Source organism: Drosophila suzukii, chromosome 2L (genome assembly GCF_043229965.1).
Source record: "Drosophila suzukii chromosome 2L, CBGP_Dsuzu_IsoJpt1.0, whole genome shotgun sequence".
In the NCBI taxonomy this organism is placed as follows: domain Eukaryota; kingdom Metazoa; phylum Arthropoda; class Insecta; order Diptera; family Drosophilidae; genus Drosophila; species Drosophila suzukii.
In genome coordinates, this window is record NC_092080.1 from 9,894,549 (window position 1) to 9,908,691 (window position 14,143).

At 38.8% G+C, this 14,143-nt stretch overlaps 1 protein-coding gene and 1 non-coding gene across 2 annotated transcripts; both read left to right on the forward strand.

Annotated features, from left to right (window-relative positions):
- Positions 1-1,805: 1,805 nt before the first annotated feature.
- On the forward strand, positions 1,806-5,200 carry noc (no ocelli). The gene is made up of 2 exons (XM_017090437.4): positions 1,806-2,302; positions 2,777-5,200. The coding sequence occupies exons 1-2, from the start codon at positions 2,213-2,215 to the stop codon at positions 4,298-4,300; spliced, it is 1,614 nt and encodes a 537-aa protein (XP_016945926.3). The 5' UTR covers positions 1,806-2,212; the 3' UTR covers positions 4,301-5,200.
- Positions 5,201-7,651: 2,451 nt separating this feature from the next.
- On the forward strand, positions 7,652-7,723 carry TRNAP-AGG (transfer RNA proline (anticodon AGG)). The gene has a single exon. It is a non-coding gene; the product is annotated as a tRNA-Pro (tRNA).
- Positions 7,724-14,143: the final 6,420 nt, after the last annotated feature.

The following is a 14,143-nucleotide window of genomic DNA, read 5'->3' on the forward strand; positions in this document are numbered from 1 at the left end:
TTCCTAAGCGCAGATATTCATAAAATCTCCTTTATGAATAATGTAAAGATGTTTACTGGGTTTTAATACTTGGTTTTGGTAGAACCAAAGGATTTTGTAAGGATTGTCAAGGTATATTTAATATCGATTAGGTTGCGAGATCAGCAGGGTCCACCTTGATCCAGATATAGTAAAAATGATCCAAACTAATTAGCTAAATAACACATTTTTAGATGTAAAACATACAGGGAAATAAAGCACAATTTTTCCCTACAACTTTTTGTATAATACTTTGTATAGTCTAGTATCCCAAATTACCCGTATTTAACGATACGAACGCACCTGACTTCATAATTAAAATATTATGGAAATATATAGCAATTATTATTATGTTGCAATAAGCCAGGTGCAAAAAGTAATTGCCTTATAAGAGGTATATTTAATATCGAATAGATTGCGAGATCAGAAGGGACCTTCTTGAACCAGATATAGTTAAAATGATCCCAACTGATTAGCTAAATATCTCATTTTTGGAAAAAACATGGTTTCAAAGGAAAATAATGTACTATTTTTCCTTCAACTTTTTTGTATTCATTTGTATGGTCTAGTTAAATAATTATCTCAGATTATACGTATTTAACGATAGGACGCATCTGGCTTAATAATTAAAAATGTTATGGAAATGTATACCAATTATTATGTTGGAATAAGCCAGGCGCGAAAAATAAAACAACCAACCCGCTTAGTAAATTATAATGTTCGTGCGAAATTCAAATAAATAAATGAGGCAAGTGCTAACTGGAAAATTCAATCCAATTGAAGAGCGATTAAGAATGCAGCGAAGTTAACCAAACCATTAAACTATTACCAACTTTCGGAGTGCAACACACCACAACACTCATTCGCTTGTTTGATGTGTGCAGATTAATTACACACACACACACCGTGGAAAGAGGGAAAAATTGCTTGGAAAAACTTTTCGACGCGACAAGAAAACAACGATTTCCACTTAAACAGCAAACGGGAGCCACAAAAAAAAAAGTAGAGGGAAAACCAACCGCAGAAGTTAATCGAAAAACGCTGAACAAAGGCCACAACAACAGCTTTGTGTGTGTGTGTGTGTGAGGGAGAGAGAGAGGGAGTGGAAAAGCGGGAGAGCGACAAACAAATTAATTTTTATATGACATTAAAACGAGCGAAGCGAGGCGATGGAAATGGTTGAAGAGTGTGTTTAAGTGTTGAGTGGTTTGCTTTTCCGAGCAACAAATCTCGGTGCGAAGACAATGAGGCCTCGGTCGCGTCGCTGCCGCAGCGCTGCTGCTGTTGACAGCCCCATCAAGAAAAAGTTCCCCCCAGAGAGCCAAGAGAGTGAGCGTGACATATGTGCCAAGATAAAATGAATGTGCCCCCCCAAAGCAACAGCAACAACAAGAAAAACCGCTGAGCGGCGCTCTCAGCGCTCAACTGTTGCTCTCCAAACGAGTGTTGCCGTGTTGCAGGCCAAAGAATATAAGTGCCATATGATGATTGCATAGCCGTCACGCATCTTGGTGAGAGCCAGAGAGAGAGCGCGAGAGCGAGAGCGGAAAACCTGTCTTGGCTTCCATTGCAAAGCGCATGCGATTGTGATTGGACAAAAAGTACGCCATATTTGAAAATTATACGCAGTGTATCCCGCTCACACTCAGCAGGCGGTGCTCCTCTAACGCATGCGGCAAGCGAGAGTGTGCAGCGCTGCTCGGCAAAGAGAGAGAGCGAGCGGAGAGAGTGCTCTCCCAAGCGAGCGATTCACTTCGCAGGCAGTTACACTCGCCGCCGCATTCGTTGGATTCAATTCGAATTTTGACTTCGCAGCGTTCAGACGTGTTCGGAAAAACCTGAAAGCCATTCGAGTGACAAAAGATAAACCCAAACTGAAAATACAACATACCCCCAGTCAACTGTGGTCACCGATCGAGAGTGTTTCGTATCGAAAAAATCGTGGTGAAAAGTGAAATCAAAGCCAAAACACCAAACGCTTGGCCAGCAATAAAAAGTGCTACCCAGAACCAGAGATAAATTCTCTGCTCGAAACTACAAGTGTTGAATCGCCGATTTTTCTTTGGATTAACCTACGTTTGCCGACGCATTTCTGTGGATTAACCTCATCGACGCCGAAGCAAAGCTACACATTTGTAGCCTTGTCTCGCAACCTTAGTGGATTACATTTCAAAAAACACACTAAGCAACTAAAATGGTTGTCTTGGAAGGAGGCGGCGGCGTTGTTACCATCGGTAACAACCAGTACCTTCAACCGGATTATCTGGCCCCATTGCCCACAACGGTTAGTATTGACTAAAAATCAAAGAATGAAAAAATAAGAGTCTAGAATTAGTAAATTTTTGAACATAAAAAGAAAAACAAATTGGTGAGAGTTGAAGGTTTTTAAAGTATTGAAAAAAAGATTTTTGAGAATTTGAATTCGTAAAATTTTAAGGTGAAATAATTCTTAAAATTGAATTAAGATATCAAATAGATATTTGCTAAGAAACTAAAAAATTTCATATTTTTTAGATATTCTAGTCAAAAATTTGAAAATATACACTTATTTTTATTAAATTTCTAGATACTCAAGAATCGAAAAGTCTAGGAAAAAATCAAGAACAACTCTAGGTCGAAAAAAAATACAAAAATATTTATTGTTGAAGAAATTTAAATAAAATATGTTTAAAAGTTGATAAAAGCTATAAAGCAGAAAAATTCAGTGAAAACAAAAAAACTAAAGAACAACTTCCAACCTTTTTTTCATTCACCACAGATGGACGCCAAAAAGAGTCCCCTGGCTCTGCTCGCACAGACCTGCTCCCAGATTGGAGCTGACTCGTCGGCGGTGAAGCCCCTGCTGGCGATGGACAAGAACAAGACAAAGCCCGGAGCCTGCTCCTCGTCGTCGAACTCGTCGAGTTCCTCGAGCAGTGCCGAGATCTCGGCCGCCAAATCTCCCTCCGGCCAGGCCAAATCGCCCAAGTCCAGCACACCGATCAGCTCCACGGCTACCAGCACGAGTCTGGGCAATACCAGCACCGGTGAAATCAAACTGGCCTTCAAGCCCTACGAGACGAATGTGCTGAGCCACCAGAATCAGAACTCCTTTAAGAGCAGCTCCTCACTGGAGGTCGAGCCCACGCGTCCCAGCTCCAAGAACTCCTCCTCCGCCCAGGAGCGAGTACCATCGCGCAGCAAGTCCAATGCCACGCCCACAGATGGCAACAAGGCGGAGATATCGGTGCACGATTCATCCTCGAGCCGGAAGACAGTCTCCCCGTCGGGTTCTTCGCAGCGCGGTGCCAGTCCCATTGTGCGATCCGGAATGGAGGTGCTGAACAATGCCAACGGTACCGCCCAGCATCCCAAGGAGATGAGCAGCATGGCAGCGGCGGCGGCGGCAGCAGCGGCGGCCTACAAAGCAGCCGGACCCTATGGCCTGAATCACCTGTCCGCCCTCTGCTGTCCGCCCGGCATGGAGCAGCATGCGAATCCCGCCTTCCGGCCACCCTTTGCCGGAGGATTCTCCCACCATCACGCCGCCATGCTGGCGGTGGCAGCCAATGGAGTGTATCCGGGTGGAGCCCCCGGCGGAGGACCAGGTGGCCAGCCCAATCCTTATATCAGTTACCAGCGCATCAAGACCCCGGCTGGCGGAGAGGCCATAGTGCCCGTGTGCAAGGATCCCTACTGCCAGGGATGTCCCTACTCTGCGCACACGCAACAAATGCTGATGGGCGCACCCTGTCCCGCCGGATGCACTCAGTGTGAGCACCAGAAATATGGACTGGCCATGGCCAGTGCCGCCGGATTGCCACCAGCTCATCCATACTCACAGGCAGCTGCAGCAGCGGCAGCCAATGCCGCGGCAGCCCGTTCCGCCCCCTACGTGTGCAGTTGGGTGGTGGGCGATGCCTATTGCGGCAAGCGGTTCCAGACCTCCGATGAGCTCTTCTCCCACCTGCGCACCCACACCGGCAATCTCTCGGATCCGGCGGCTGCTGCGGCAGCTTTGGCTCAATCCCAGGCTCAGTCGCTGCTGGGAACCCTGTTCCCCCCATCCGCCTTGAGGGCTGGCTATCCAACGCCACCATTGAGCCCCATGTCGGCGGCGGCGGCAGCGGCGAGGTATCACCCCTATGCCAAACCCCCGCCGGGAGCCATGGCCGGCGGACCTTCGCCCTTCGGCGCCGCTGGAGCCTTCAATCCCGCCGCCGCCGCTGCGGCAGCTGCTCTGGGTCCCTACTACTCGCCATATGCCATGTACGGCCAGCGCATGGGAGCAGCCCATCAGTGAAGTGACTTTCACCTAATGATAGATACCAAAAAAAATGGATTATATTGAAGATAAAACCAGAGATATAGGACGAAAGGGTTGCCCCCCATTTCCAAAAACCCTGTTTGAGATACTTTCATAGAAAACAAAAAGGAAAACACAAAAACAATTGCAAAGGCTGACACATCTCTGGCTTTTGCGCTATTCTGTGATACTAAACTGTAGTTTAAAGAGCGCTAGTTACACTTAAGTTTCGCAAACAGAAAATATTCAACCACCTATAAAGAAAAACAGTAGCAGCCGCAAAATAGCAGGATCACTTCTTATTCTTCTCCTTTCACCCTAAATGTCTACAGTACTCGAATCGTTAGGTAAAAACTGCAGCAAACAGGAACAGAAAGTCCAATCACTCTCATTTGTTCTCAAAGTTCAACCAAAGTTTTTTAAGTCTTAGCCGGAACACATTCTACAACTTCCAATTTTGTTAACGACGAACCCATTGCTGAGATGTTCAAACATTGTTTTAGTTTTAGTTCGCTTTAAGTTCTATTAACTATTATTACGATTATCTACAAGCATACAACAAACCAACAATTGAAATAATGTTCTTTAAGTCAACTTACATGTAAATTAAGCATAATGAATAATTGTAATACCAACCAATCAGACAAAAAAAAAGAAAATGACAAAAAAAAACAAAATAAATACGGAAAATAAAAATGAATATTTCATATAATTATGTACTGTGTGTAAATTCTATAAATATAAAATTAGATTTGCTAATTACTCCTTGATGTACGCAAAAGCCACAACACGATCTACACAAGAAGCCACGGAATATCAAACAAAAGTAATTTAAACTACATGCAAACACATTCGTATAAAACTGAGAAATATACAAGAGAAAAACAATTTTTAAAAATACAAATCAAAACTCTTTTCTTTCGAGGCAAAATCTTTTACAGCTGGAAACAAATTCTTTGGGCAATAATCTTTGCTTTGGTTATCTATATCGAATGGTTTGGCTTATTCATGGGTCGTAAATATTGCTGATAGTGCTCTGCTCGGTTTTCAATTATATTTACATAAGCTGGAGTGGCAAATTCCAGAAACCTTATCGTGGTCTAATTCGCTTTATTCCAAAGCTGAAATCTGGAAAAAAGTTCTAGGGAATTGTTGTTTTGAGAAATTGTAAAAAATTAAATTTTCAGGAAAATTGGTAGGTAAATTAAAAACCAGTCAAGAAGGACGCTATAGTTGACCGCCTCGACTATTTGATACAAGTTGCTCAGTAAACGGTTGTGCGAAGGAGATGGAGATATGCATGCAGCAAATCGTCTGTTTCCGAGACTGCACTGTTCTTTTTCCTATGATTTTTAAATGAATGGTCCGATTTAAACAATTTTTGGCGCGTAGATAGATAGTTACAATCGAATGAAATTCCCATTTACACTTACTTTTACCTCACACTTATTTTTTTACAATGTCTTCTGATTCTGTTCAATTTCTACTCGAAGAAATCTTGTTTTACCCATCACAATTAATGCATTTGAAATTCAAATGATTAGTACTATTTATTTGCATTCTCTGTTGCATTTTAAGCGCACTCAATTATTCAGGATTCAGCAATTCGAATTCAGCCAGAAAAATCAAATCAAAATCGAATTTAAAATTCATGAGGGTTGGAGGAGGGAAAAGCTTGATTGGGCAAGCCTTAATAAAACAGTCGCCGGCAACAGCCATAAAACACCCAAGCTGAAAATTAAAAATCAATAAAAATCACATTTGTACAAACAATGTATGAAACCAAAATCAATTGACATTCAATGAGCGACTGAAAAAAGCAATGCATATATGTACGTAAAATATAAACTTGCTGACAAAGCTAAATGACAAACATTATTCACAAACAATATGCTTCAGAAATACAAAAAAAAATCTCAAACCAACCAGACAACTCAAACTTAAGCAACAATCAGCCGCAGCAACAATCAAAATCAATGGCGATATTTCGAGTGTATCTCATAAATAAATTAATTGTGACAATATTCAATTTATTTGATTTGAAATTATCGCATTCAGCTGTCAAACGCTCAACGACAGCGTTTTTTCAATTGTTTCAATTTCCAGCTGATTCTCTCAATCGCTGTTTTCATTCCCCCTTCGACCCACTTGAATGTTGTTTCTGATTTGATTTTGATTCGATGCGAACACAAAAATCGCTTGGCCCCAATACGAATGTGGGAATATGTTTTTCCGCAGGGGTGGGGTCGCAAGGGGGTAGACTTATCAATACCCAGCAATCAGTGTTGGCAAATGAAGTGCCGAAGTGCGAGCTGTTGATTTCAGATTGCTGGGGGATTTGTGTTTTTTGGAGCAGCATTTTTATCGCATACAAAGGAAAAATATGCAAGCCTCTTGAGTAATGGATTCGATCATATTTTTTTAACAAAATAATAAAGTGTTAAAATTATTTGTTATTTTGATGATATAAGGACATTAAAAATCAAAATTCCAAACTTTGCCAGTCATTTGCAATCAGTATTTGCTTAAATATAAATATGCAATTTATAAATGCATATATTTTGTGATCGTATGTCATCGTTTTAGCTAAGAGGAGCATATCCCAAGACTTCAAAAAAATCCTTTTGTTCAGGCATCGAAAGTAACATCAAGCAAAAAGCGTTCTTCGTCAATTCCGATTTGACAAAATGACTATGATATTCACGTTTAAACTTATATTGTCTCTGAAACAATTGTAAGTCATAAAGTTTTTTAAAAATAAGGTGCTCTACCAAAACTAATTGAGTTATATTTTAATGATCAGTTTTCCTTTGGAGTTTTCCATTTATTGTATCTTAAACTCTTTACCTTAGTTAAAATACATTAAATAACTAATCCCTTAAAGCTATGTAGTCGCCAGTTAACCATGGAATGAAAAACCGCTCTGTTAGATTAATAATCATTTGAATTCCGTTGAAAGCTACGTTGGTAAAACGCTTTGGTTGTCTGACTAGAGCTCTCGTTGTTTCTGTCGTACTAAATTGAATTTTTTTACATGCATCATATTTCTTTGTTTTGCCAAGCTGTCCATGTCGAACAATTTGTTTTGGGTGTCAACACTCGCCCGGCGCCTCCAAACAGCAGCAACAACAACGAAATCAACATCAAAAGCAGCCACAGCGGCAGAAAACCAAATCCAAAAACCGAATCCACAACAAACTCGGCAACTTTTGGTTAAAAATAGTATGGCTCTGATTATGATCAAAGGGGAAAGGGTGGGGGTACGACTCCAAAGTTTTCTCTTTCGTCTTGGAGCCAAGAGATCGTGCGACGCCCTGAACTTGGCGGTTCGGCGAGCTCCATTCAACTGGCTCGTTGGTCTAGGGGTATGATTTCCGCTTAGGGTGCGGGAGGTCCCGGGTTCAAATCCCGGACGAGCCCAAGTCAAAGAAATTTTTTGTTTTTTTTCGCACGATGGTGTAAGAAAAATGATAAAACATTTTATGATTTATCTTTTAAGTTTTCAGTTGAAGGTACAATGGATCGCTTTTAAAATAACAGAAGAATATTAAATGCAAATATGAAAAACTACAACCTTAGATGATTTTTTAGACAAAGATCTCAATTTTTTGGTAAAGAATTCATAATACAATTCAATAAAAATTCTTTGCTTTACTAACTTATTGCTGCACTTAGGGCCAGCCATGCAAGATATCAGAAGTTGAGTCATAATTATTAATACTCTGCAATAATCGAGCTGTTTAAAGTCATAAATATAAAAATATATGGCAAAGCTTATACTTTGGCAAAACTTTTATGGGATCTTGTGACTGTGCAGCTAGCACCTGCCTAAATTTATGGGCTGGTGGAAATTAAGTATAATCAGTGGTTGTGATTTGTTTTAAGAGGTTTCAAAGTGGCTATGTACTTTTAGCAGTTGAGTAACTTTTTCAATGAACTATAAGTTTTAAAAAATTAATTTTTTTTAAATTGTGTCAAAGAATACTATTATAGAAAAGATAATTTTTGGTTATAATAAATTTAGTAACCAATTTCACTAGGTTAGAGTATTTGGAAGTATTGCTTACAAAAATTAGAAAGATTAAAATCTAAATTTTTTTCCTTTGTGATTTTAGTCGGCTCTTTATTTATTGGCACCTTAGAACTGACAAGTTGTCGTATGGTTATTGCCATAAAGTCGTAAAACCAATTTTATAACCCGAGACGTATACAAAGATGTTTAAGATTAAGCGACATAAAAAGCCAGTTTAAAAATTTATGATCAAAATATTGTAATGGAAAATTAAAAGAACGTTATTGAAGATATGGAATATTTTTGTTTCTTTTTTTTAACTTTCAACAAATATTTTGTATATGCCTTTTATATTTTTGTTAATAATCAGTATATTTTCTAACATTTCCGCTAAATCTGGCAATTGCCCATAAATAATACACAAATTGTTGACTGAGATTGCGGGAAGATTATTTGTGGCCCTATACAATGTCGACAGCTGTTCAGTGCTGTGATTTCGCTTGGCAGATTGATATAGTATTCCACTGGCAGGTTAAGATTCGGTGAATTATTTAATGATTTATGAAGTGTCGTTTGAGATTAGCCAGTGAACAGGTCCTTGAGGTTAGTGCTCGCGAACTTTGCCATAATGAATGCTGATTATACCTTATCGTTAATGGCTATTTATAAATCGTTATAGAACTTAATTCCTTGTTTATGAGGAATTGGTATATTAAGATTAAAATATATTTGATTATTATAAATAATTATATTTTATATAATAATTATTGACTCTCCAGATAAAGATCGAAACCAAGGTTCTTAAAATAGGGAAACTTGTTGCCACATTCCATCCCCGAAGAGTTAGGGGACTGGTTCTAATAGGTGGCGAGACCCGTTCGCATGTCGGCCATAAATTAAACAACAACAGCAGCTGACTGATGTCAGTGTTGTCGTCGCAGCTAATTAACAGTTTTGTTATAAATTACACCGAAAGTCATTACAATTTTTCGTATTCTCGGCTCGAGTTGCCGGCCTCTTGGGGCGACACACCCATTTGGGGCGTCAATCATGCGTAAAGTGACACAGATGTGACATCCAGCGGGGGCCCACTGTTCGTAAGTGACTAGCGGATACATTTGTATCTTTAAGTCTGTGTGCCCACTGTCAACTGTCAACTCCTTAATAATTTTCCGTAGTCTTATTTCGTTTTGTACATTTTTTTTTTCTGTGAAATTCACGCCCCCGCTGCGAGTCGGTCCATAGTATCCCTCCTCTCCGAATATCCCATGCTGTGTTGTGACATTGTTGCTGCTGTTAGGCTGCTTTGTTTTAATATTTATGGCTTCCTCGTGTCATTTTCATAATGTTGCGTTTGACACTTTCCCTCTGGGCTCCACAAACAAAACTCACACATCCCCTTCACATTCCATATTATCTTACATTATATGGGCGGTGGCCCGGGATCGCCCATCTTTTTCATTTGGCATCTCTGTTCTTTCTTTTTGTGATTTTGTGTAAAATGTTTTTGAAAATGACATTTGTTGCTGACACGGCGACAACTGTCAACGGGCACTCGGTAGGCATTTATATAGGATTTGTTTTAGGCGGGGTGAACAAGAAGACATAGTAAAGTGGCGGATATAGAATGGAGGTTGTCAAGATGTTTGATTAAAATTAATTTAAAGGAATGTTTAATTCAATTAACAAAAGTCAAATAAATATTTTTATGTTTGTTTTTTATTAGCAAAGCCATAAATATTTTCCGTTATATAGCTAAACCTTTTTTTTAACTTATAAAGATACTACAAAGAACGCAAGCCCATAAATAACGACCGGGAAACAGGGAATAAAATATGATAGGAGAATGCAAGAATAAAATATACGTTCATTGGTATCTATAAACAAATATATGTAATGGAAAAAAAATATATTAAATCGCGTTGAGAATTTATGGCCCTGCAAGGCCTTCCAACAGAAGCCGCGGCATAAATTCTTCAGCTGTGATTATTATTGCACCCAGAGCTAGCCACCCAGAGGAATACCTGAACCCGGCTGAAGCCAGCGGAAACAACTGGAAAGCGACAAAAACGAAATACCTTGAGCCAAGCCGATTTCGTTGTAGCACACTTCAAAGGCCAACCGCCGACGCGATGTTTTTCGTATTTTTCGGGGGAGCTTGGCGCTAATATATTATTGATAGATATATCAGTGATATATGGTACGCTGGTCAGTGGCGGTCTTTTGCCTACGATACGTTAGATTGTAAATTACCCAAGGCAAGGAAATTCCGACTGTCCGGAAGGGTTTGTCCGCTTGACGTGGGCTGATTTAGTAAAATCAGGTCACTGGCATAAAACGTCAGCGGCAATCGGTAATCGGCGTTGGCAGATAAATTATACATATATCGGATACTGTTGCTGACAAATCCGTTAATGAATTTCTACGATCTCTGTTTACCCGATGATATGATAATTTTATTTCATTTTCTTTGTATTTAATTATAAATTATTAATGTCAAGTTGTCAGATTAAAGTTTATGTGGTTGGGACTATCTAAAGTAGGAGTCGACTAGGGAATGCTCTGGTATTATATCATTAAGAGTTTGATTACCTACTATATCTGTAATAAATGGTATTAAATTGTACTAAAGAATATACTATATATTTATACTTATAGAAATGAATGAATGAGTGGTTGACATTTCTAGAGATATGCCCCTTGTGTTATTATTTATTTTCAGGGGACTCTGGTTTTTTTAGGCCAGTACATGTATCTATCCACATACCCTTTCGCACTCAGAAATAAGCTCTTCGGCGAAGCCTCAACAGGGCATAAATATTTCATGCACTGTCAAGATAACCGATAGGCTAAAGCCGGCTGTTAAGTGTGATATAGTCAGAGCCAGAAGTTGCTAAATATGGGCTTGACCTGCTGCCGGCGATGCTTGTTGTGGCCGTTGTGGCTGTTGCTGCTGTCCGATGGCCATATTATTAAGCCAATTCACCGGCAGCAGATAAATAAATAAAATTTGAAACATTGCCGCAACAATAAAAGGCGACAGTACACGATTTATTAAACGGAGCGGCTGCTGCTGTTTGGTTTGCCCGGTTCCAAATGAAGAGGCAAAACACAACACCGGCGTACAGCAAAAGCAGCAGAGAAGCAAAAGCAAAAAGCAACAGAAAAGCAAAAGCAAAAGCAGCAGCTGCCACCGTGCTGTTGCTCACATTACTCTTTTTGGCGTGGCCCAGGCTGGCAGGCAGACAGAGGGAAACCGACAGCAGATACAAAGATACAGATACATTCGCTATATAGAAAACACACAATACTTGAGGTTGAGGCCAAAATGACTAATGACCAGCGATTATCAAGCGATAAAAGGCAAAGAGAGCCAGCAGCAACAACAAAGATAATTTATTATTGTTTTAAACATTTGTGTTTTGCGTTCAAACGAGATACATTTGTCTCCTCCATGCCGTTTAGAAACCTTTTCGGCTTTTGTTCATTAGGGCGAATGATAAAATAAAAATATACGTAACCAAAAAACGAACAGAAAAAGATTCGCCTAATAAACGAATACCCCATATATTCATTAATTCGAAGAGGTCTTTGTATTTTGGTCATATGGAAAATTAACTTTATTCATTCTGTGGGGCGTAACTTTTTAGCATATGTTTCTGGATGTGTTTGTGGCAACTTGTAATTAGCCGGCCCTTTATGGCCCGCTTTTTTTTCATCTTTTTTTTACTACCTTTTGAGTGTTAAATTTTTGTTGGCTACCAGAATTAGTGGCGGCAAAGGCAGAAGCTCCACAGAACAGACAACAATAATAAACTTGAAGATTCATGAAAGCGGGCAAAAGGAAAATAAACAGTCAACGCGACGTAAATTTAAGACTTTCCGTATTTCATTTCTTTTGTTTCTGCGCTCCCCTAACCAGCCTTCTTCAGACTACTAACAAGCCAAAACTACACAAAAAATAAACGAATTTATGTATATAAGATGTCGCTATTCTAAATGGAACGAACTTGCAGTACCCTGTTAATCGATTTTGTTTGGTTTCGTACTATTTAATCAATGTGTATTTGTACACCTTTGTGTTGTCTTAAAAAAATGTAAATTTATCTATAACAAACATTTTTTTTAGACTTTTCTGTAACTATTAGCCAGTCAGTTCATACTTTCGAAACTGTTTAGCATACTCAACCTACAGGGTAGCAACAAAGGGGTAAAATGATCTTAGCCCGATTGTTGTGGCGTTGGTTGCGTTGTAAATGTGAATTGGTCGAAATTAAAAATATATTTATGACTTAAGTGGCAATAAATTATGTTTCTTGTTAAAATTCTATTGTTTCAGCGACTGCTGGGCTGTAAAGTCGGCTGCTTCTGGCTTTCTTTTCCCCCCTCTGAATTTATTTATTTTTTGTTTTGCTTAAATTATTCACTTGGTCGTGGCTACATAAATTTGCTCACGACTGTGCGATTATGACATTATTTATGGTTCGCTAATGAAATAGTCTTTAGAATTTTGAATATTTTTTGTTTGGGATGTGGTAAATATACTTTGGAAAAGTGTTCATAGATTAGACTTTTATTGAGGTGATAAGAAGATTCATTTGCTCAAAAACAAAATGCCACAGATTTTATTTGGTTTTTGAGTGTTATTATTAGTTGCCTTGTATGTTCTTGTTGTGTCTCTGGGTGTCTAAGGTCATTTCGGGTGATTTGTTGCTTTTACACATAAAGGCATTTTTGGTTTAAATTTTACGAGCCTATTAATTTAAATATACTCTTTTCTATAGGGTACGCCCAAGCATAAAAGGAAAATGCATGGAAATAAATATAAATCGAGTAAAGAGGAATAGAACCATAATAGTTTTATGGTTAGTGTATTTCCACTCCGTCGAAGTGAAATAGTGTGATCCGACCCCTTGACAAGTGCATCTGATTAAGTCTTAGTTTCCCTTGATATTTTTCTAGAAATAAAAATTGATTTCATAACCACACAATTATGTTGGTCTAATCTAAATGGAAAGCTATTAAAATTAAAATTTATGGTTCTAATGTGCCACATACTCACAGAGTTCAAGATCTGATTTGGCTGTCATCAGCTTATTATATTTTATATAAGTTTACGAGCTCAGCCGGATTCAAGTGATAATTTTTCCAATGGGCAATTAAAAATTTGTTTGACTAACAAGTTAGGGGATTTTTACTTTCGTTTTTATTCTTTTGTTGACAGCACCTTCAAGCATTTCAGAATCAGTTAAAAATAACTTGGGTTTTTTGACAATGTCATGATAGACAATAGACTGCAACGTCTGTGTTTTCTTTAATAACTTTACTGGCATTACGCTACTTAGCTTCCAAGCCAAAGATAATAAACAAAATTTGTGAGGAATTCAGAAGAGAAAACATTGTAGGAAAACAAGATAAAACTATCAGTTGAGTCTCGTGATTGTCGTGCCGCCCGAAGACAAGGTCTTTCGTTCTCGAATTAGAGAGGATCTGTCTAAATTTAGTAGTCCTTCAGTTAGTTGACTGCCTGTCATTCAGATAACACACATCTGAGAGGTTTTAGAAGATTTGTGGGATTTGTTAAAGCTGAAGCCAGATTTTAGCAGTAGGTTGGGTATTGCAGCACTATAAATCTCTAGCCTTAGTCACGCGTTGTTTACAGATCTTGCCATTTTTATCACAATATTTAAGAGAGCAATTGTCCGTGTTTGTTTCTTTAACTCGGCCGAGCTGTGATATTATCTACTGTTTATACTTTTATTACGTGATTAATATATGCCTTATTAAAGAGTTTCCTAGAAGCTTTAGCTTTAGTATACCTCTTTATA

Bases quoted from the DNA above. Each gene is read 5' to 3' on its own strand.
- noc (XM_017090437.4), top strand. From the start codon at position 2,213: ATGGTTGTCTTGGAAGGAGGCGGCGGCGTTGTTACCATCGGTAACAAC. The intron at 2,303-2,776 runs GTTAGTATTGAC...CATTCACCACAG, and splicing joins TGGCCCCATTGCCCACAACG to ATGGACGCCAAAAAGAGTCC.